Source organism: Ammospiza caudacuta, chromosome Z (genome assembly GCF_027887145.1).
Source record: "Ammospiza caudacuta isolate bAmmCau1 chromosome Z, bAmmCau1.pri, whole genome shotgun sequence".
In the NCBI taxonomy this organism is placed as follows: Eukaryota; Metazoa; Chordata; class Aves; order Passeriformes; family Passerellidae; genus Ammospiza; species Ammospiza caudacuta.
In genome coordinates this window covers 24807858-24832129 of record NC_080632.1, presented here as the reverse complement: position 1 = coordinate 24832129, position 24272 = coordinate 24807858, and the positions used below count along the sequence as shown (strand labels likewise).

General features: G+C 43.5%; 1 protein-coding gene across 1 annotated transcript in view; it reads left to right on the top strand.

The window, feature by feature from the left end:
• The window catches only part of LOC131571560 (PH and SEC7 domain-containing protein 3-like), a 46861-nt gene extending 24423 nt beyond the window's left edge, over positions 1–22438 (top strand). The window contains exons 5-8 of the mRNA XM_058824320.1: positions 2418–2575; positions 3411–3555; positions 6663–6806; positions 13149–22438. Of these exons, the coding sequence (XP_058680303.1) occupies positions 2418–2575; positions 3411–3555; positions 6663–6806; positions 13149–13361 (660 nt within the window). The 3' untranslated portion in view covers positions 13362–22438. The remainder of the gene's footprint in view (positions 1–2417; positions 2576–3410; positions 3556–6662; positions 6807–13148) is intronic.
• The last annotated feature ends 1834 nt before the right edge of the window (positions 22439–24272 follow it).

Genomic DNA, 24272 nt, shown 5'->3' with positions numbered 1-24272 from the left:
CACTCACATCAGCCTTCAGCTGACAGACAGATCACAGTTTCTTTCTGGCTCCATATATATTTCTTGCCACTATCTAGGTCTAACTTTAGAGAGCTGCCTTCCATTTCAGCTCAACCTGAACGCTGACACCAGCACATCATAGCACATGCTGTCCTTGACGGCTTAGGCAAAAATGGATGTTCCTACTCCCCTAGCATTCCCTACCAGTTAAAAAGAGTTGAAGGCCTTGGAGAAGGAATTTTGGCAGCACATTCATGTCCTTACAGCTTTCTCTGAGGCTGGCAAACTATGTGGAGACATTTCCGGTATGCTGATCAGTGCCTTTGGAGAAGCTGGCAGCGCCCCAGCTGTCAAGGTAGATTGCAGCCAACTGATCTGGTGGGATTAGCAAGGATTACCACAAATACTTTCTGTTGGAAAGGAGAGTTTATCAGCCAGGGCTGCTTCTGGGGCTGCCCAAATGTGGACTTCTTCTGAAATGGATTTAGTCACCAGAGCAAGTTGTAGACATTGAATGCAGCTCACAGAGGAAGCTAGAAGGCAACAAGCTAAGTGATAGCTGACACTGTCTCTAGGCAGTAGTACAAGGTAAAATAGAATATCATATGTCTGAGGCCTCTGTAAGTTCATTTCCTGGCTCTGAGGTTTTCCCAGTCTTCCTGGACAATGGAGCCAGTCATTTCCCCCAAAACTACCACCAAATAAATCAGCTTGTGAGCCCTTACAGGAAGGGGCTTGACCTGAGGTTTTGCCTCCTCCATCTTCAAGGCAAGGTTTGCCAGACTTCCTTGAAAAAGGTTTGAAGAAATGCCCTAAGTGGGCATAGGCAAAATCCTTCAAGACTGACAGATGCCTTCAAATCTTGCTGAGTCTCAAATTATGAGAGATGGAGGACATTTGACTTTGCTCACTGCTAGCCCTTGTAAACCCCTTATATCACAGATGTTTAGGTTTGCGTCTGCTCTTTGGTCACCTGTGCAGTAATGCTCTGCCTTTCTGCTGGGCCTGCCAGACTTACGGTGGTGCCCTTGCCTAGCTCCAGACAGAGGTGGTGGTGTGGCAGGACTGCTGGATAGCTGCTCTTCTCAGGTTAAGTGTCTGAGCAGCAGTGTGGGAAGTTGTGGGCCTGCACCAGCAGGACCTCCCTCAGAAAGGATGAGACATGACAGAGGAGCAAGATGTTTTCTCTCACCTTCTAAGAGGTGGTCACCACAGCTGGTGACTTCCTATCCTGGAGACCCTCAACCAGGAGAGCCCCAGCCCAGCCTGGCTGAAAGCTCAGATGCCTTTGGCAGTGGCATAGACTCCTCTGGCTGCAGTCCTGTTTGGTGTCCTGCCAGAGAAGTTCTGTAAATGAATTCATGCACATTAACCAGCTCTTCTCTCAGGCGGGTGTCTCCCTGGCTGTGGAAGCTAGTGCTATCCCTGTATGTACATACTCTGCATCCTGCACTGTGTTTCCTGCTAAACCTTATCTTATAAATTGTGTTCAAGTGCAGGATCAATAGTTACCATGCCTGCAGGGAGTTATTTCCCTGCTTTGCAGCTGTCACACTTGGTGCATATTCCAGGTGAAACTGATTTCTGTGATACACTAAGAGGGAGAAATGGAGTCAATTACTGACTGCTTTGGCCTGCTCTGCAAAAAAAAAGTGATGCAGCCTTGCTGGAAAATCACTTCTCTTTCAAAAAGCTCCTGGCTTTCCCAAGCCGTTTACAGTCATGTGGGCTTTCGATGGAACCTATGGCTACATTATGTCCTTGTCCAGCTTCCATCACTCAGAAGATCAAAGACTGCTTCCAGGCTGCTGCTTGCAAAATAAGAGTCCCTGTTTTTGTCATCTGGTGTTAGGAATGGTACCGTTACTGTGTCAGAAACCCAGATAGAGCTGTGCTTGCCATTTGTAGACCCTCATCAGAGAGAGGTAAGGGAGTTTGCTATAGTTTTCTTTGTGGACTTGGTGAGGAGGCTTCTGTAGTGTGTGAGGACTTGCCTAGGAGCACCTATGAAGGTAATTGGTTGAGAAAAATTAAAAGCAGGCAGTAGAGGCTGAGAACCTAAATAGCTGAGCAGTGGAGTTGGGGAGCTGATTATGAGGGATTGTTGAATTGAAGACAAATAATCCACAGCTGTTGTCATAGTCAAATACTTCCTGCTTACATCTCTTCCTGTCAAGCAGACAGTAGAACTACTTCTCTCCTTTGGAAAGACATCAAAACAGAGAAAAAAAGAAAAAAGAAAGAGAAAGGAAAACATGTTAAAGGTAGTGGAAACCACAAGTCAGGTTACACTTAGTTCATATACTCTATTACTATTTCTGAACTCTGGAATAAGGTTTTTTCCTTAGGCTAAGGAAGAAGGATTAGTACATGCAGAAATTAAATGCCATAAATTTTCCCCCTGCTATCTTCTGCAGGATGAATATAAGCCAGAAAAGGCTTTGTCGGAGGAAGATCTGAAGAATGCGGTTAGTGTACACCATGCGCTGGCATCCAAGGCAACAGACTATGAGAAGAAACCCAATGTCCTCAAGCTTAAAACAGCAGATTGGAGAGTCCTGCTTTTCCAAGCCCAGTAAGTGCTCTCCTCATGCCACTCATTGAGGAAAGAAAGCAGTGCTGAAGGAGGAATAAATTTTTGCCTGGACAGGTTAAAACAGAGGCTTAAGAGGTTCAATCTGTTTATTTGATCAGAAATAAGATTAAGTAGTGATGTGATTAGAGTGCACAAATAGTGCATGAGAAAGAAACATCAGGTTTTAAGAGGCTTTTTAATCTAGCTGAGAGAGGCGTAACAAGATGCAGGAGCTAGAAGCTGAAGCTCCAGGAAATTCAATTTGGAAGCAAGATAACAGTCAGGGTGATTAATGATTGAAGCAGATGACCAAAGGCAGTCTTGGGTTGTCTGTCTCCTGATGTCATCAAGTCCTAGCCAGATGTCTTTCTAGAAGATATGCTGTGGTTAGAAACAAAGTTACTAGTTAATACAAGGATGATTTGATAAAGTTTTTCATGCTGTGATATCCAGACATAACAGATGACCCGCCTTTTGCTTCTGAGCCCTTTTCTACTGAGATCCATATTAAACCTCCTAGAGATCTGTGGTTACCAGCCCAACCAAGACCTTAGGACATATGTCGGAATCAGGGCATTAGTTGGCTCTGTCAGCTGTATTACTGGGACTGGATTAGGGAAAGATGTGTGCTAGGGTGAGGTATGGACCTAAGCACAAGCCAGCCTGTGACTGAGTTACTTAGCACTAACTGCTTGCAGACATAGGCAGGAAGACAGAGCAGACTCTTAAGACTTGTCCAGTTTTGGCTATTCTGACTTTTAAAATACTATAGAAGGGATGGAAAGAGGTAGACAATGCTGAGTCAGCAAATGCTTAATATGTGCTGCTTCCTCAGGAGCCAAGAAGAAATGCAGACCTGGATCAACAAGATTAACTGTGTGGCTGCTGTCTTCTCTGCACCACCATTTCCAGCAGCCATTGGTTCTCAGAAGAAGTTCAGTCGCCCACTCCTGCCAGCCACCACAACAAAGCTATCTCAGGTGAGACATTTTTACATAGTGGGTAGGTGGCAATGATTTCTCTTTCTGTCCAGACACTGGATGGTGGTCTTTGTCACCGTTTTATAGCTGTTGCTGCTAGTAGTCCTAGGAGGAGAAAGCTTGCATCGTAAATCTCTGCTCATTTCCTCGTGCAAGATTTGAAGTGGGGGGAGAAAAGGAACAGACTCAAATACAATTGATTTATGTTTTTGAAGAAAATAGTACCAGATAAAGAATTTTCTTTTTGTGCTTATGGCCCTGCAGAGTACATTTCAGATACTGATTGATGGAGTTATTTTGGGTTTGAGTGTTTATGAAAGCCGCTTATTTCAGAAGAAGCGGACATACTCCTGGTCTTTGGCTTTTTGAATTGGTAAAAGGTGAAAGCTGATGCATCAGACAAGCATCAATTATATTTCTCCCACTAGATTTTCCAGGCTCCATTTATTAGCTCAGGGATTTAATGTATAATATATATTTATAAACTGTGTCTTAAATTAATTTCTTCAGTCTCCCTTGTGATCACACAAGCTTAGCATCCCGTGGCAAGGAGTTTCACAGCTCTACTGTTCTTGCACAATTACACGTATTTCTGCTTGTCTCAGACTGCCTGTGTCAGATGCTTGTGCCCATAGCTTTTTGGGAGATGCAATGCCTGCCTGGAATTCATCCTGCATTGGCAATGATACTGATTGTGTTGATCAGATTGACAGAGTGACAGAGGTTATACTTCATGACATCTTCCTATAGCTTTTATAGTGATGTGCCCATGCTGGATTGCTTCTTAAATGCATTTGTTGGGTTTTTTTTTTTTTATTGTCTTCATAGCTTAGCAACTATCCTTAGAAATCACTGTCTCAAAACCTGTGTTTCTGTAAGGATATGGGTTTTTTTATGTTGCCTGTGCTTTTTCTCTCTCCATGACAGCAGCCTTTCTTCTTACATTGTGGTGACTGACTTACCATTTTTTGTTCTGGGTTAAAGTTTAAATCGTGTTATGTAAAAAAATTATAAACTGGTCTCATCCTTTTGGTTTTAGTTTTTGGTCATGCATACCTTTTAAAAATACAGTATGGTGCTTCCATAATTTACCCCCAGTCACCAAGGGAAGCTTTTTTACTCGTTCTGTATGATTGTTCCATTTAGCATGTCGTTTCCTAGTCTCATTGTTTCCATTTAATCTGGAAAGGGAAAAGATAGATCATGACCCTGTGGTTTGTATCCTGAAGAAGGAGAGACATGAAAAGTGGAATAAGATAAGCTGTTTTAGATAAGGAGAAGAATGTTAAGTGTTCAAAATAGATAAATTCAAAGGCAAGCAGAAACATGTCTGCTTTCATCTGTCAGTGGGGAAAAGCTGCCAGCAGGCTGTTTCTCATGAAAAAAACCCCACAAATTGTCAGATCCCTGTGGTGGATGTTTGGGATTTTATTGAATGAGTCATGATGGACACTACTTCTTCAAAGGGTCTGTTCCTGGTCAGCCAGAAGTCAAGGTGCAGTGAGGGCTTAGCATGGGTAAGGAAGAGAGGCTGGACATGATAACAGGTTGTGCAAGATCATTGTACCAGATTTTCTTTCAAAAGCAGAACAGTGTATGATCTTGGTTAGTCCAACCAAGGAGGTGTGTGACAAAACTATATATAAAGGAACAACCAATCTAGAAAAGACCTACTAGGGTGTTAGGCTTTTTCTTTTTTTCTGAGAATGCACAGCACGCACAAAAGGTCCAGAGATGGTGCCCTGGAAATGACAGGTGCTGTATTAATAGCTGCTCAAAGACCTCCTGTCATCAGGCTGTAGAACTCACTACCATAGGATGTCCCTGGGACCAGGGAATCAGCACAATGTAAAGAGTGATTGGGCACTAATGAGAGAGCATGCACATTTAGAGTAGTAACTAACAGTAATGAGAATTTTTTGGCAATCAGTAGCAATTGGTTTCAGCCCTACCATGTTTAGGCAGAGGTAAATTATCCCACATATTTCTCTCTTCAGTTCTCCTCCAAAAGAATTGAAACACAATATTAGCTGGGTCTTAGCTATCATCATCTATAGAAGTTTTCCCCTTTCTGCTGTTTTCCACAGCTCCAGCGAGCCAAGAGGCTCAGTCCACAGTGTGACTCAGTGCAGTGCAGGCATATCTGAGCTAGATTTGAAGCTGTGGGCTTCATCTGAGCTGTGGGCTGTGCTCAGAACCATACCACAGAGGGACAACACTGGCAGCTGCAGCTGTTGCCTCGTCTGAGGTGAGGTGCCTACACAGGAGCTGACCTGGGTACTACCTCTTGGCTAATTCACCAATATCTGCATGATCATGTGTCTATTTAGGACTTACCTAATTCAAACATAATTTCAGATCCAAGCCTAGAAATGGACAGAAGGCCATCCTGCAGGAGATGAGGGAAGGTTAGCTGACAGATGGACTGGAGGAAGTGAGTGGGCCTGGGTTTATGATAAAGGAAATTGCCTAGGAAGTGGGAGTAGCAGCTCCTCACTTTCTCCAACTGCACAGTGGGATAAAAACCAGTAGCAGCTTAGCAAAAGGAGATACTTTTTGGGGACTGGACAGCCCTTCCTCTTCTGAATGCATTGTATTGTTCGAAACAAATAGAAACCACACACTAGAGAGCTTTTGGCAGCGCAGAAATAGAAGGAGGGGCCCTGACTCTGTGTCTTTGCTGTCCTGGAAGGAACTCCTTTAACAATAAATAACCTGAGGCAGAGTCTTCACCTGTCTCGTTTTGCCCTTGGTTTGTCTGCATACACAACAGTCTTAATTAATTTACAAAAAAATGTGTTAGAGCAAAAGTGTCATGTTGTCAGTATTGCTCGGCAGCAAGCTGCTTCCATTGCTCACAGCAAGGCAATGGATGACAGGTTTGCTCTCTTTCCTAGTGGCATCTGCTAGCTGCTGAGTTTTTCTGCAAGGTTGGCCACTTTGAGTGCCTTTGAGAGAGCTGTTGGTGGCAGCGCTTTGGGATGACAGACTTTATCAATCTAAGAAAAAGAAACTATGAGGTATTATTGTACAGGAACCTCTCTATTTTTCTTTGCTTATTGGATATTTTGGATTCTGTCACCTAAGTGCCTAATATGTTTCTGAAGGATGAACAGCTGAAGTCCCATGAAGCTAAGCTGAAGCAGATCTCCACTGAGCTTGCTGAACATCGCTCCTATCCTCCTGACAAGAAGCTCAAAGGCAAGGAAGTAGATGATTACAAACTGAAGGACCACTATCTGGAGTTTGAGGTATATATGGAAAACATTATTACTTTTACTTCTTGGGTGTGGATGGTCTTATATTTGGAGTACAGTCCTGAAGTTCTTCATTTTTCACTTTACTTCCCTAGGAAGTGTGTTCTTGCTAAGCAGAAAAGTCATCTGCAATTGCAGATGCTGGGATGTGGCTCTTCTTTCTGGTGAGAATGTCCTTAGTGATTTAGCTCCCAGCCTGTAACATGGAGGATAGAAACAAGACTCCTGTCCTTCCTCATGTACCTGTTTGAAGAAATTTTAAGATCTTAATGCATTAAGTGTCTTGTGTTGTAAAACTGTGTTGCCTAGTGTATTGGAACCTCAGTCTCTAAAGAATGACTGCGTTCTGCAGGAATGCAGATCATGGTAATTGTCTTCCATTGGTAGGTTCTGAAGGAACTGATATGCTGAAGTTATTGTCATAGGCTTGCCTCCCTCCTCAGAGCCATTGTGTTGTATACCACTTATATGGATGTCAGGATGAGAAGGAAAATGGTAGACTTAAAGATCACAGATTGAATGATGCAACTTAGGCAGATGCATAAGAAGATTGTTTTGAGTATCTGACAGCAGCTTTTATCTGTAATGGTGTCTGCCACATTTTAGGACTATGTGGGAATGAATCGGCAACCCAGCGGATGTCTGGCATTTGTTATGACTACACCTTTGAGCTTTTTCCCCCAGGGCTACGAGTCAATGTTGCCTTGGGTCTGAAAGGATCCTACTCTAAATAGGCAGTGCTTGGCAAGGAAAATACATAGTATGACAAAGAGGAAGAGCAGATAAGACAGATGAGACCACTAGAGCTGATGCTGGAGGCAACACAGCACAAGCCTCTAGAACTGAAGTAAGCCTTCTGCCCTGTGCGATCAGTTTCTGTTAGAGGGACTCTTTTTACTCCTGAACTTAAATCATTGCATGCTTTTGCTTTTGCAGAAGGTTAACCACTGTGTAGCCACTGTGTTGAGTTTCACTTTGCTGTAGCAATGTCCATCAGCATGGCTTTATGAAGGAGGAATCGTAACTTAACCAACATGATAGTCTTTTTTGATGTGATGTTTGGTGTGATGGACAAGGGGAGAGCAGTGGATATTGTTTGTTCTTCACTTTGACAAGAATTCTGACATTGTCACCTCTAACAACCTTGTAGTCAAGCTGATGAAGTGGATTACGAAGTTGACAGTGAACAATCGAGATCATAGAGTTGTGATCCATGGCACAGTGTCAGTTAGTTTTGAAGAGAGCACTCAGATGTACAGAGTAAGCCTCACACTTTCTCTCTGGAGGGCATCTTGTAAAACTTGGAAGATAAAGTATTTTCTTAGCTTTGCGTTCTTGACACAAAGTTTATTTTCTGTCACTTTTAGAAGCTTGGTGAGTTAGGATGAAATGTGGGCTGGAGTGTTAAACGTTTATGGAAAGATTGATGAGGGAGTAGATTATTGTGGGGTTTTTCTCTGTTTCCTGTGAATTTTATCAGGGATAAAATTTATATCCTTTATCTTTTGAGGATATTCCTCAGGTACCTCAATACAAATCAGAACCACTATAGCCCAGGAAACAAAAGGTGTCCTCTTCACTAGTGAGAGTCTCAAACAGTGTTTGAGCTGTGCAGTTCAGGTAAGTGATCAGCTCTGCACAAGTGCTCATCTAAGCAGGCAAGTTGTGGCAACAGCTTCAGTTGTGTGGGAGAAATGGTAATTCAAGGTGCTGATTTGCTGTGCTAAGTTACCTTCACACTAAGCACAGATTTCACTGGCCATGTTGAAGACACCAAGACACCATTCCAAGGGTCATGAGAGCAGGCAATTCCAAAATGTTGGAAATCAAACAAATGAGGCAGAAGGCTAAATTGGGATCTTCTTCTGGAGCTCAGTCAAAAAAGTAAGGTTTATGCTGAGTGGAAGCAAGGTCATGTGGCATGGGAACAATTCAGTGAGAGATGCTGCTCACCATTGTAACAAGAAAATTCACGTGGCCAAATCTCAATTGGAGTTGCATCTGGCCAGAACTATGGGGAATAAAAAGAGTGTTTTAAAAAGAGTATCAATAAAAACAGTGTTTTAAAATATATTAATGGCAAAAGGCAGTGTAGAAATAACATCATTGTCTTACAGGATCAGGATGGTCATCTCACAAACAGGGACATGGACAAGGCAGAGTGTTTAATGCAGTCTTTGCCTGTGTCTTCAATATGGATGGCAGACCACAGGGATCTCAGTGCCCTGAGATGGAGGACCATGACTTTGAGACTGCTCCCATTTAAACTTGAAGTTTTGTAAGATCAGCTTTTTAAGCTGGATCCCTGCAAATATATGGGGCCTAATGAAATTCATCCAGAATACCTCCAGCAGTTTTCTGATGTCATCACAAAACTTGTCTCAATGATATTTGAACAGTGTGGAGAGATCCCAGTTGGCTGGAAACTGTCCCAGTTTTCAAGAAGGGCAAAAAGGATGACACTGGGAAACCAGAAACCACAGGTCTGTCAATCTCATTTCAGTGCCTGGTAAATTTACAGAGAAAATGGTTCTGGGAAGTATTGGAAAACATCTGGAGGACACTGGAACCATCATCACAGCCAGCACAGCTTTATGAGAGGAAAGTCAGGCTTGTCCAACCTGGTTTTCTTTTATGACAGGATAACCCACTTCCTTGATCAACAGAAGCCAGTTAATGCAATATTTTTTTTTTATTTCATAAAGCTTTTGATACTGTCTCTCTCAGGACCCTTCTGGAGAAAATGTCCAGCCCACACCTGGATAAACACATCATGTGGTGGGTGAGCAGCTGGCTCAGGGGTCGGGCAAAAGGGGTGCAATGAATGGGGTGACATCAGACTGGTGTGACCTGTCACTGGTGGGGTTCCACAGGGCTTCATCCTTAGCCCTGTGTTCTTCAACATCTTCATAAATGACTTGGACACAGGACTGGAGGGGATACTAAGCAAGTTTGCAGATGATACAGAACTGGGAGAAGGTGCTGACTCCCTTGAAGGCTAGGAGGCCCTACAGAGAGACCTTGACCAATTATGGGGCTGGGCAATCACCGCCTGTATGAAGTTCAACAAGGGAAAGTGCTGGATTCTGCATCTCAGATGGGACAACCCTGGGTGTATGGAGCACCTGGGAATGAGAAAATGGAGAGCAGTGCCATGGAAAGGGACCTGGGGTCCTGGTCAAGGGCAAGTTGAACATGAGTCAGCAGTGCTCTGGTGGCAGGAGGGCCAACTCTGTCCTGGGGTGTATCAGGCTCAGCATCAGCAGCCATGCAAGAGAGGCACTCTCCTCTGCACTGGAGCAGCCTCACCTTGAGTGCTGGGGCCAGTTTTGGGTCCTCAGTATAAGAAAGATATGAAGCCTCAAAGCTGCCAAAGGAGGGCAGTAAAGATTATGAAGGCCTTAAGGGGAAGTCATGATGAGTAGCTGAGGTCTCTCGGTTTGTTCAGCCTGGAGGAGAGGGAGGAGCTAAGGGGAGACTTCATTGCAGTCAACAACTTTCTTGTGAGGGGAAGAGGAGGGACAGGCACTGATATGTCTGTGATGATGTGTGGGAATGGCCTGTCAGGGAAGGTTTAGGCTAGACATTGGAGAGAAGTTCTTCTTCACCCAGAGGCTGGTTGGGCACTGGAACTGGCTCCCCAGGGCAATGATCACAGCACCAGCCTGACAGAGTTCAAGAATCGTTTGGACAATGCTCTCAGGTACATGGTGTGATTCTTGTGGATGGTCCTGAGCAGGGCTAGGAATTGGACTAGATTATCCCTGTGGACCCCTTCCAACTCAGTTAATTCTATTATTCTGTGAGGCAGTAAAAATCCCAAACCAAACCTAAATGTTGAGCTGTATGAAAATTGTGAATGGAAACTTTGTGAATGGAAAGCTTCCCTTTAGAACAATGTCCTGTCAGGGTTGGCAGGAGTGGTGAAAGAGCTGACTGTATGAGATTAAATGCAAGGGGCAGGAGAGGTAGGATTTTGTAACTGTCTCTTTCAGGCTGAGCCAGCAGGCTAAACCTAGTGTCTGTGTACAGGTGGCTATGCTGATACATCTTGGGAAACACACCAAAAGGTCCTGTGAGTCCCTAAGGTAGCAGCATAGTACCATTTGGAAGGAAGATGCCAATTTCCTTTTCTGTAGGTCCTTACAATTTCTTTTTGTTCACACACTGGTGAACATTCTTGTTCCTAGCAAAAGACATGTGAGATGAAGGGGAGGTGAAGCATGAGGTAACTGGTCCTTGTTCAGGTATGCAGCCAGTAGCATTTGTTTTTGATGGTGTCTTTACTTACACCCAGCATGGAAGGAACAGCTTTCATTGCCTGTTCTCTGAGGAAGTACTGCATAAGATTGAAAAAAATTAGTTGCTTATTGCAGAAAATTTATAGTTAGAGAAGTACCTTTTGAGTGCTATCAGATGAGAGGTGAAGCCAGAATACCGATGTGCGGCTACTTCATACTTCGTTATTATGTGCATTCATTCTTCAGAGATAATGTTGCAGAAGCTTTTGAATGGTTTCGACTTCTGTGGTTTTATTTCTTGACAGAAATTGCCAAATTGATTTCTTTTAAAGCAAAATTTCCAGTAACGTTTATCTAACTTCAAATGTCAGGTCGCTGAAAGACCAACTTTGTTGTGGTTGAAATCAAAGTAGAAGTGTGTTGATTAATTGTAATAGAAATCAAGGGCCCACAAAGTCCAGGGGAAAATGGCCTTTTGCACACATGCAGGTCCTGGATTTCCATTCTGATTGCCGAGTCTTGAGACTTTGGTGGTGTTTACTGGACCTGTAAAAGCATAAATCCATACAAGTAAAACCCCCCTCTCAATTTCATGATATTATGCTGTTCCCAAGCTAAGAGCACTGGCTGGCCTTTTGCAGAAGCGTCTGGTTCATTTTGTGGTGAATCATCCATCAGCTCAGTGCATCATCGTCGGAGTTCTTGCTGTTTCTCCATTTCCATTTTTATTAAATGACACATCTTACCTGCTTCATGTGTTTGTCTCTCACGTTGTGGAGCTCCATCTCCAGATATGGAAGTCATAGGAATGCTTATTTATTTAATTTGTAGGAGGATTCTGTTATGATTCTCCTCTGTGAGGATTTGTTTATTCAAAGGATTCTCAAAAGCCAGTCACATTCTCTTCTTTTTTCCCCCTTTATATTCCATACTTCAAAGCTTTTTGACTTCCTGCCCTTAAATAAATGTTTTTACCAGAACTTTATTATTTTGTTAGAAAATGTAAAATATTTTCTTAAATACTTTTCTTTCCTCTGTCAGGAACATAATAGCTTGGCTGCTGTTTGCCACTTTCAAATACAAGTTAACAATCAGTACAGATATTTACATCCACCTTCCCTGACTCCCAGCACACTGAGATCGCTGTAATTACAATGCCTGCACCATGTCTTTAAGTGGATATATCAGGGGCAAGTTACTAAATAAATCCTATGAATGTTCTCAGGACCTCCGTCTCAACATCTGTTTCTGAGAACTTTCAGGGGTCTTCTGTTACCATACCCTCATTTTCTTCCTTGCTAAATTGTTTTGTGGAAAATGATGCCATTGGAGCAAACAGAATGAAACCTTCCTGTTGGAGAGGGAAAACTCTGGTCCAGATGAGGGATAGAACAAATGGGCATGGGGCACAGTAAAGTGAACTTTTTCCAGTTGACAAATAGAAGTGTCTGGACAGATAGCAACCTTCCTCATTCCCTGTGAGTGACATAGCAGGGAAACATGCCTTGCTGCTATCATAGCCTTCTCATCTGCTCCTTTTTGTTAAGGTCTGGCCTTTTAGAAGATTTTCCCACATGCCTAGTGGTGGCCGTGATGGTACAGTCTGAACTTAGACCCTGCTTTGGTTTCTCCCCCGTGGATAAGAAAAGCAGGACCTGCTGGTGGGAGTGGAGGATTGCAGCAGAGCAGGATTTTTGTTGTCCTTAGTTTAGTGCACTTTATCTCCATGCATGCCTGAGCACATAGGATCTCAGAATGTGTGAGCACAGCTTTGGTCTCAGCATGACTAAAGTAGCAAGCTTTCATTTGATGGTGTTACTTGGAATGGGAGCCAACACTCATTGGAGCATCAGGATTTGTGTGTTGCAGAACTGAGTGCCTCTAATTACACAGGCCTCAGTCTGCCTGAAATCCTCTTTGTTTAATTTACATTAGCCACTGTTGTCCATATCCACAGTAGGCACCATTGTTTGCATACATGCTGAGCTCCTGGCTTTCAAGGCCAGCAGAAAGCATTAAGTTACTGAGGTGGTCTCTCATGTGCCCTTACAGAATTTCTTTGAGACTAATTTGGGTCTTTCTTTTCATTTCCCAGAAAAATCGCTATGAGATTTACGTTGGCCTACTGAAAGAAGGGGTGAAGGAGCTGCTGAGTGGAGGAGAGAACGATGCGCCAGGACTGAAGAAATCCCACTCAAGTCCTTCTTTGAATCAGGAGTCTCCAGTTAGTGCCAAGGTGAAACGCAATGTCTCAGAGAGGAAGGACTACAGGCCAGAAACACCCAGCATTAAGCAGAAGGTCACTTAGGGTGGAAATGACAACTAGGGGAACAGCCATGCAGCAAAGTATTGGTGGTCAAAATTTTTTCATTTAATAACCTGTCATTCACAAAAAATAAGTGCATCTGCCTGAATGGGGTGTTAGTGACATTTTCTATTGTATATTTTGCTGTTTCTGTGCAGATTGTGGGAGATGTCTTCGCTCCTGCTTTGCTTTGCTTTGTTAATTTATCATTTAGCAATTGAAGCATCGGGACTTTTTTGTGTTATTCTGTTTCTAAAGGAGCTGGGGAAGGGGTAGAGAGCTGTGACGTTTATTCTGTCTCCTCCCCATTTATCTCCTCCCATCGGCATGTGGCTTTCATCTCTCAAGTCACTTGTCACTTTATTTACGTGGTGGGTGGGAAAAATAACTGGACAAGTGCTGCAGTGCTGTGAATGTGAGCTGTAGCTGTGAGAAAAGCTGTGCAAACATGCAGCTGCAGAAGGCTGACTATAGGGTAGGGTGGTGGGAGCACTAGTTTCCTGACAATGTAAGGCATGTTGGTACTGGTACTGAGCAGCAGGTGGTACAGTAAATAGTCACTGTTGCTTATTGTTACTGCATTGACCCTGAACACTTTGCGTGTGTGAAGGAATGAACCTGGAAACCTCTGACAATGCTGAGATGATGGCATTGGAATAATTTGTTTGCTTCCTCCCAAGCAGGGAGCCTTCTCCTGAGTTTGCAGCCTGGAAGGCATCCAAACCCATGCTGTCTCTGCAGTCAGGAAGATTAGGGATTACCCAGTTGGAATGGCTATCTGGGCTTCACATTTATTTGCAGAAAAGGCTGCTGTAGATGTCAGCCATTAGCATTATATATTAATTATATATATTAAAGACAAAGGGCCTCTGTGTAGTTTTTAACTATACGCTCTCACTTAGCTGCTATATAGAGCCTTATGATATATTGTGTCCTGTCGCTTCCCCTTCCGGGGGTTTCCTTGTTGGTGTGCAAAGAGAGCTGCTTTCAATTCCTCTCATAGTGACAAAGCACTTTGCCTTTTTTCTTCAGAACGGGATTCTCCTCAGTTCTCCATTTTCCTTCTTTAGCTCACATATAGGTGGAAGAGGCTGGTGCCTCCTCACAGTTCCTGCATACCCTGTGCCAGACTTTTCAAGGGGAGCACAGATCTGGGAGAGACCACCATGGGTAGGTCTTTACATACCTGAAAGGTACACTCTATGCCCTGTTTGTGCCATAGACCCTTGGGGTGGCCAGCAGTTTTTCAGGCACAGAGAGCAGAAAGATGACATAGAAATAATTTTCCTACTTCCCAGCCCCTCTTGTCTGGGCAGTGTCATGGATCTGCAGAGAGTGCTGGCTTTCCTGTTACCCAACTTGTTACCTGAGTTTTAATCTCAGTTTTTATACTGGCCCACAGGGTGAGCTTGGACAGGTCTCTCCCATTTTGTGTCACCCTTTCCCTATATGAAGTAGTACTACCAAACTGGCCTTTCCCACAGAGCGCCTTGGGAGATAATGTTGAGGGCCAGTTGAAAACTGCTCCTTGCTGTTTGTTCTGTTGTGCCTGGCACAAGACAGCCTTCTTGTTGAATGCAATTCTTGATGCATATAGAAATGTCAAGATCAATGCAAGGACTGTTTAGAAATGCACTGGTATTTTCAGCCCAAGTAGTCAAAGGGCCGTACATCAAAAAAATTGCTATCTGAGTGGATGTGTGTTCTGCCTGGCTTCCCAAGGGTCCAAGTCAATTCATCTAGTTTTATTGAGCTGCCAGTCCAGTGGGCAGAAACTGAGTGATCAAAGAGAAAACGCCCTTAACAGCCACTGCATGACTTGCCTTCCCTACTGAGTACCACCATGCAACAGCTTTTGTGGTGTTGTGCTGTCTGTTGGCTGTAACAGTGATGTTGCATTCTCAGATGTGAGGTTTTGGGGCAAATTGATCCTTGCAGCTGCAGCCTGGTAGCCAAGCCAGATGAGACTGTTCTCATGAGTGATGTTGAGATGTGCATCCATCTGGCATCTGTCAGAGTTGAGAAATGTGGAATACTCCTCTGGGAAGAAAACTTGACCTCCCTTTTATGATTGAGGAGTGGTATTTAGTGTTCCCACTGAGACTCTCCAAACTACATGGTCCTTGCTCACTCCCTCCTTCTCCTCCCATCCTTGCTGTGGGCTGGAGAGGAGAATTGGAAGCATAAAGGGCAAAGACCACAGGCTGAGATAACAAAATTTACTGGAAGTGGGAATGAGATAAGAAAATGAATGGTAAACAGCAGCAGTATTAATAACACAGTGCTCAAGAATACTCACCACGCAGAACCCAACAATACCCAACCATTTGCTTCCCAATACTCCGACCCAGGAGGGACATCTTCTCCTGTTCCTGGAAAATGACATGAAGTGGTATAGAATAACCTTCAAGTCCAAGCCATGATCCTGCCGGGCTACTGCATAAATTAACCCTGTCCTGGCCAGAACCAGTACATCATTCTGTGAATTATTTTATATTACAGTAGGATACATGCAGCAGAAACAAAACCGAAAAAAGGTGCAGATCTATAAATGGCCCTGCTTGGCTGTCAGGGTTGGGTTGAGTAGATGGTCTTTTTGAAGGCAGGCTAGAAGATGCTTGGCAAACCTCTTGTATTTATGGAGTGCAGTGCTTCAAAAGGCAAAGAGGTGACATTTAACTTTCTTCTTCCCTGGCTTTAAACATATTTTGGTTGCTGAAAATTCCAGTTAAATTGCTGAACTCAAGCAGAAATTACTCCTGTTAAATGCATTTTCCAGCTTTGACACAGAAACTGGGTAATTCCTCTTCAAAGTCATTGCAGAAAAGATGATTTGAAGCAATAGGAAAAATCAAAAAGTGAACTGCAAAAAGGATGGTTTTTTCATTATTTATTATCTATTTCCGTGTATACTTGTAAACAGAGTATTTTTTTTAGGTCTCATCTGAATGTATCAAATGCAGATTTTAATTTTTGCATTTTTTAGTCATTAAACATTTGTTGAGCTTAGAGCAGTCTTGCTGAGACTGTTGAGGTGTGCAGATCAGTTTACCCAGAATTTATAGTTTCTGCTCCAGTTTTAATTAATGCCATTTTCCTTTGTTGCTTTACAATGTATAAGCATGCCAGGCACCTGTGTAGAAAAGCACACTTTGGAGAACAAGAAAAAAATCTGATCCTGTTGCAAAAGTCTAAAACTCCTGCCCTTCCTTGGGAATAGGTTCATCTACCAATCAGTATTGTAATTAGTTTTTTTCCCTCCTGATCGTACTATATAGGATAGGGCAGGTTCTCAGTGGTGGTCTAAGTGGTGCATCTCCTTGAGTAGCACCATTAAGAATCTGACCAGGGAGGTTTGCATGGTACCCTGCACCCTGCCTTTCTTTGCAGAAATGTTTCCCTCTAGGGAAGACCAGTGCTTGACTGCAGCGACTCAGGAGCTCTGGTTGCAGTATGTAAGAATATTCTGCTGGTTTCCAGCCTGCCTCTGGGACATGAGCTACAAATCACTGGAGCAGCCTGCAGTTTCCTGGGTGTACTCAGTGTAAGGAGCTACTGGCTGGCTGCCATGAGCATGTGTGCATGTGGGAGAGCCTTTGCATTGGTGACGCAGGGAGGTGCCATCCTTCCTTGTCACCCTTCCTGCTCCAGTGTGCTATCATTGCTCAGGCGAGGCCTCTGCCTGCATGTAGAGAGTGGGGATGCAAAGAGAGGGAGCAGGCTAAAGCTAACACCTCCTTACTTCCCCTTAAGGTGCAGATACTGGTTCTGGGGGGACTCACCTGGCTCTGAAGTGTTGCTGGCTCCAGGGGCTGAACTGTCTGCTATCCCCAACTAAGGGAGGAGAGACAGGAAAGGACCCCACTAGTCTGCACCTGACAGCAGAGGGCTGATGGAGAAAGGGAAAACTGCCTTCCCGTCTCCCCACCCAGCAACCAATGTGGGTGAAATACTCTCCTGAAGCCAAAGCCATAGTCTCCTCTATGATTCAGCAGGATGCAGGGGACTGTTTGAGATGGATTTTTTTTCATCAGCGGCTGCAAAAGGGACTCCCCGGACTAGTTGTGTGTTTGTCTGCATCTTGCAGATAAATTACGCATGAACCAGTGAACATGACTACAGCTTCTAAATCCAGTATTTATGTTGTGTCTTCAGTTGATGTAGAGAGGTAAGTCAGCCAGCAGAGTGATTAATGCAGCAGAGTTGTGCGGGAATGCTGTTCAGCTGTGTTGCCAGCTCAGTTTTTCATCTGTAGCCAGTCACTTGTAAATGGTTACCAGAAACTTTCTACTGATTAGTAACAGCTCCTCACTAAAATACTTCCCCTCTGATCCTGCCTGCTCCCAGGTTGCAGTCTGTCTGTGTTAAGGGGCTCTCATGGACAGCTGTGCCCCGCACAACCCTGCTTTGTGGAGGAGTTTGGCCCAACAGACCTCCAGGGACTGTTCAGTGACTTTTCACAGCTCCAGTGCCTTCAGATAACAAGGCTGGTTGCTTTTCTGGCTTGAAAAAGCCAAAACTTTTGCCTTTCTCCAGTGGGTAAATGAGGTTTTTGCTTGACTGGAGTAGGCCATTCAGTGAAGATGTGGCTATGGCAGTGGAAGAAGTCAGAGATGACAGGGTTATCATCAGGCTTCTTGGAGGCATTGTATGGCATTGTTCTCCTTGAAAGTGGGAAAGGCTTTTCTCTGCAGATGGCTTACTGCTTACTGTGTCTGCATTCTCCATTTTTAAATTAATTTTGGTCTTATTACAGTTAGTCTGACAGCTCCTCCTCCTTTTCTGACAAGCTGCTCTTGTCTGTCATCTTAGCACCTCAGCTGCTTCTGTATAACAGATCTGTTTCCTTCCATGCTTGCAGAAATCCAGAAAATTTGACTCTCCCATCTTGCATTGAGAAAACCTGCTCTGAAGCAGTGCTGCATTGAGTGGATAACCCTGTGAACAGCTTTTTCACTCTGCTTGTTGGTAGCCTGTGTTTCCAGCCACAGTTATAGCTGGGAGGTGCGAGACCGAGTTTTAGACTGCTGTGATCCTCTAGTTCTATGCTGCAGGGATGCAAAGTCGCCCTTCCCACACTTAGACCAGACACTTGCAACATTCTTACTCTTCTAGTATCCAGGTTGTTGGAAACACTGGCTGCTTCTTCAGGGTCGAAGACAGTATGCTCATATTATGCCGAGAAATCTTAAGAAGTCCACATTTCTTGTCATAGCACAATCATTGCTCCCCAGCATGTGTTCTCAGCATCTGGTATCTAGGCTTCCTAGAGGGATGAACCATAGAAGCTGTCTCAGAAAAAGCTAGTCTGCAGCTTGTGCTTTTTAAAGGATATTTTTAGTGCATATAGAAGCAGTACATCTGGCCTCTCCTGTCCTGTCTCCCAGAGCTCTCCCAGCAGCATAGGTATAATGGGTTGCTTCACTTGGAGCTTCACTGTGGAGACCTGAGCTCCAGGAAGAAGAGGCTTTGTCAGCCTTCAGAGAAATGCTACCACCTGAGCTGAGCATCAGTGCACAGCACAGTGATGCTGTGTGAAGAAGCCAGTGCCACCCTCCATGGCTGGTTACCTGCTGGAGACTGTGAGCTCTAACATTGCCCTCAGTGTTGGAGGTAATGAGAAATTCTGGCTTCCTTTTTCTTCTAGTCTGTGCTGCTTGAGGAACTGTCTTTACCACCTGCTGCTTTTCTCCCTTGTGAGAGCGGCACCCCTATCCAGGGATACCATAGGTCCTTTGTGAGAAGACTGGTTAACATGAGAGCAAGGAGGAGAGGTCTTTGGAAAAAGTCTGAATGCCATCTAGGAGTATCTGCTCTGCTGATGGCAGCATAGAGTTGAACATTGAAAGGCCTTGCCTTGCCTGAGAGAATGTCCCTTGATCAAATATTTTGTTAGCTGAATTAAGGTTGTGTTTTAGTTATTTATTAGAGCCCATCCCTTACCAAATGCAAGCAAGAACTTTCACAAAGGTTAGACCATTGACCTGACTTTGCCCTTGTGGTCTGAAGGAGCAAATTTAGACTAGTCCAATGTGTTCTTTCTTGCCTGCCTTTGAGTGCTTAATTATTCTATAAAAATTATAGATGTTTAATCAATGAGGGACCTCCCATGGCATATGCTGTTAAAGTGAGCCAGAAACCAGCTGGAGTGCAGGCCAGAGGTTTATTTGGACCAACAAAGGTACATCACTTAGCAATGCAAGCATTGAAAGTGCAACAAACCACAAGGGCAGGATTTTTCTCTGACAGAAACCACTGTAATTCGTAGCCACTCTGGCAGTCATCCTGTCTGTAACTCACAGATGAGACTAACACAAGAAGACAATTTTTATTTACACAGGCAAAGTTTCAGCTTGGGCCAATTGATATCATGGTGTAGTGACAGAGCAGCTAGCTAAGCTGCCATGAAGACCTGTTTAACACAAAATCCTCCAACTCCCCTTAGCCTCTTGGTGGAAGAGGGAGATAAATGCTATCAAGTCTGTGTCACCACGCAGCCCAAACTCTACTGGTAATATAAGTCTTAACTCACACACTTGCGAAATTCTCATACTCAGAGCTGTCAGATTCTGAAAGACTGTAGGATGAGAACAGGGGTGGGTTGTGGTTGGGGTTTTTTTTTAAATTTGTACATATTCATGACAACTGTGTCCTCTTACTTGAGTCTAGAATTATAGTTTGGCTAAAAGGACAGAGTTTTTTTGGCTGTTGAAAAACTTTTAAATCACTCCTCTGTTTGAGGTACACTCTGAGACTTACATTACTTGGTGAACATGTTTAATTGATGCCTATAAATGTGTGTATTTCCTAAGTATAGTATGGCTTCTATGGCTCAGCACTGCAGAACCTGCTGTTCTTTTCTGGGGCTTGTTTGGTCAAAGCATTCAGCAGCTGCAAACATTGTTAGGATGCTTGTTGTTCTAATTGTTCTCAAGTGAGGTTAAACAGCTATCAGAGTTTTTGCAGATTTAAGGTATACTTTGAGCTGCTTTGATCTTCATGCGTTGTCCACCAGGGGCTGCCTGTTGTTTTGCATGTTGAAAGCAAGGCATATATTTGAGAGTCTAAGCAAGAGCTAGTGGGTGGAATTTTCTGCTAGCTTAACACTGGGCTGACTTTCTCCCAGTTTATATCAACCGATGCCTGTACAAGGAGCATCCATGCTGACTTCTTCTGAAAATCATGCTCTGGGGATCTAATACACAGCTTTACTTCTGAAAATGTTGACCTTGTTCTGTGAAAATTTAGCAAAGGGACATCATGTCCAAAGTGTCCAAGAAGGACAGGTGCCTGTGATGTCTCCTGCAGACACAACAGTACAGCAGTAGTGAGGGGTTTATTCTTCTACAACTGTTCAAATTTCCCGAAGAGTGGCTCGTCAGTAGGGAAGAGAAGAGCAACAGGGCTGAAATATCTATCTTGGGCATCTCTTATGCCTCCCAGAGGTTTCTTTTGAGAGCATTGAACAACCTTTTAACAAGTTGCTGGTCTGAGGCAAAAGACATAGGGAAATCCAGTGAGTTTTCCTATTGCATTCTAATAAGGGAAACAGTAGCACGATCTGCATTATTCTTGCAAAGAGAGAGCAAAAGCTGAGGGTGTGATTCTTACATGGGGTCATAAAACTCTTTAGCATGCAGTTAGGTTGAAGCACTTAAGCAACTTCAATAGTGAAACTATACCTTTGCACTTCACTGGACCACAGCCAGAGTGATTGCGCCTTGCAGAACTGAGACGTGAGTGAACTGCAGCTCAGAATGAAATTAAGAAGACCACCGTGTCACCTTGCTTTGGGCAAGCTGCAGTCCTAATCGTTTTTCAGGTACTGGGCTTCTCCCTTGGGTTTCCTGCCCTCCATGGTGGTGGGAAGATGTGGGTGAGCACTGTCAGTTTCAGAGTCACAGTTAAGAAGTGTCATTTACCCTCCACCTGAGCTGTTGCTATGTTGTTTTCCCTTAGGCTGAGAAAGAGGACTGAATTTTCAGTCAGTGTTGCTTGGTAGCCAATGGGAAGCACAACTCTCAGCAGTGGTGATGCAGAAAAACATTTTGCACATGCATGTACATACACCTTATACATCTCTTGTGTGCAGAACTAACCTTACAGGACTTGACAACAGTCCTTGCAAGACCTTTCCTCTGGGTGGTCTCCAGTCGCTTCTGTGATGTGTAGGAACCTTCTTTCTGGTAACCTTGAATTCAGTTTACTCTCATCACTGAATTGCTGGAGTGTTTTCCATGTAATACACTAGAGACAGTCCCAGTCTCACTGCTTTGTGGTAACTTCTTGGTCTGCTGTGAAGCAACAATATTGAGGTAGCCATTAAATCTTTTCCAGCAGCATGGAACTTGCTGTTCTGACTCTGGGGGAGGTCATCATCTCAGGTTTGACACTATCCTACCACCAGGATACCCTGTTTTGTCCCTGGGAATAGGCATGGCCAAAAAGGTGTACTTGGTGGTTAGAGTCAGAGCTGTGCAGACTTAAATCAAGCCCTGGTTCAGGGAAGATTTTTCCATGTGCTGCTGATGTCCATAAGGACTCAAACATATACTTGCTTACACAGAGATGCTTTCCTGAAGCAGAGTTGTCACTCTTTTCTACAGGTATCACAGGATGCCCTCCCTTATTCTGCTTCATGTATCTGGTACTAGAATGATCATTTCCTGATAAATGAAGGCACTTAATCAGTCCTCTTCCCCTTGGAAGAAGGACTTTTGGGGATATTGTTATATCATTTAAAATAATATTTTGGAATTTAAGTTTACATTGCTTTATTTTTCACTTGAGGTGACTGTATATAAATATTTTCCTCTATTTTATCATTGCTGATAAAGTAAGCCTACAGTATACAGACAAATAATTTGCCTTTGATGTATTGAAACTGTGAGATAAAAAGTAGACTTCTCTCTTGTGTCCATGTTCCTGACTATAACTCTGTTCCTCTGTGTTTTTATAAGTTGGAATAAATGTTGCTTACGGGCAACAAACAGCCTGCAAGCTTCCCAATAATTTTTGTCATTGAACTCAAGCAACCCTATTGAAGGATCTCACATATGTATAATGATATATGTATATGTACAAACTTCAGAAAGAAATAAACCAAATGTATTTCGCGTTCTGCAGCTGGATGTTTTTTATTGGAACCCTAACAGTTGCTCCTACAACTAAGACCATGAAAGTGGCTTTACAGTGAATGACTGTCCCGCTTCTGACTCTTGGCAGTCAGTAGTTTCAAGGTTTCCTGAGCTGAAGCATATGTGTACTGTCTGCCTTACAGTCTGGATCTGACCTGCAGTTGGCGTAACCAATGGAGCCAGTGGCAATTTGTGCACACTAGTCCTATGTGAGGGCAGCTGGAGCACATCTCTCTTCCTGCTGCACCTGTGCAAGAGGTGGCACCCATTCCAGTTTCGTCAGAGTGTATAGCCTGCAGAGCTACCACTGCTTGCTGTGAAGAGACAGCAAAAAGAGAATTAACTGATTTAAAATGGGTTTACCAGCATGTGGATTAAAGGAGCAAAGCTGCAGCAAACAGCTGCTCAGAAATGACTGGGAGTTGATCTCAACATTTATATGAGGGGGTCACTCTTGAGGTTGGAAATTGCTGTTGACGTGGTGTATGGGAAGAAAGGACCCATGACAGGCAGAAGAGTCAGACGCTAAAGAAAAAGATGGAGTATAAAAAGGCAGAGGTGGGTGTGGTTAAGAAACTGTGCCTATCCAAAGTAAGGAGAAACACTCTGTACAACACACAGCAAACAGCATTGTGCTTGCAGTTCTTGGGTTGGACATAGCTCAACATGGGAAGTTAGTATGCTTTGTGGAGGGTGGGTCACAGGGCAGATGGAGAGGATGTGTCCAACACAGATGGGGCATGCCCAAGATTTACAACAGGGCTAGCAGTTTGTACTTGGAACAATAGTAAGGAAGATATGTTGTTTCTTACCAAGATCTCTGTGACTGTTTGACTATATTGAGGTGACTGTTTCTTTATATTTTTCCTCATCATGTTGCCTTTAGATGAATGGTAAGACTTTCACACTTGAGATAACTCTGTGTGTGTGTGTGTGTGTGTGTGTTTGTTTGTTTGTTTGTTTTTTCACAGTATGCCTTGGGGTATCAGATTTTTTCGCTGTTACACCATCCTGCATTATTGCTTCAAAGGACTTGGGGATTTTTTATTCCAATGCAGAGTTCTGGATTAATATGTTTTTTAATGAGAAGACTAAACAAAGTGGTGGTAAGGATGGGTGGGAGTATTTTACAAAGATGTATTAAAAGCCTCCTCTAAGCCCAAATGAATGTTTGAACTGTGTATGAATGTTAATGTCAGTACTGCTCACCACATCTTTTCTTACTGTTTCTTCCTAGCTGACAGAGTCAACGCTGAGCATTTTCTGATGGTTTTTCTACCTGGAATCATTAGTCACGTCACGTTGCTCACAATGCAGTGAGCTAGAACAAAATGACAGAACAAGTGCAAACTGAAAGACAAATGTATTTATATTCTCTTCATTGTCCATTTTCAGTTCAAATTTCCAAGTACAGAATATAATTATCAAGGAAGACTAAAAAGGCTAGTTTGTGTATGCAGGAGAAACCTCCACAGTCTACAGCAGCTACACATTTCTTTGGGTATTCATAAATAATGTAGCATGAGAAAGAGACTTAGCCCAAAGTAATGCACAGTTTGGTCTGAAATTGTCGTGATTATCTCTAGATTGGAAATAAGAAGAAAGTTCTTATCCACCAGAGCGCTGATGGACTGCAGTGGCCTCCTAATCTACAAGGTAAGGGCAGAAATACCCAGTGGCTTTTAAGGTAGAGCTGGAAGAAATCACGTGATGGTAACCCAGGTTTTCATTTTTCAGGTCATTGCACATCGCATCTGTTTCTTTCCATGTTTGCTAC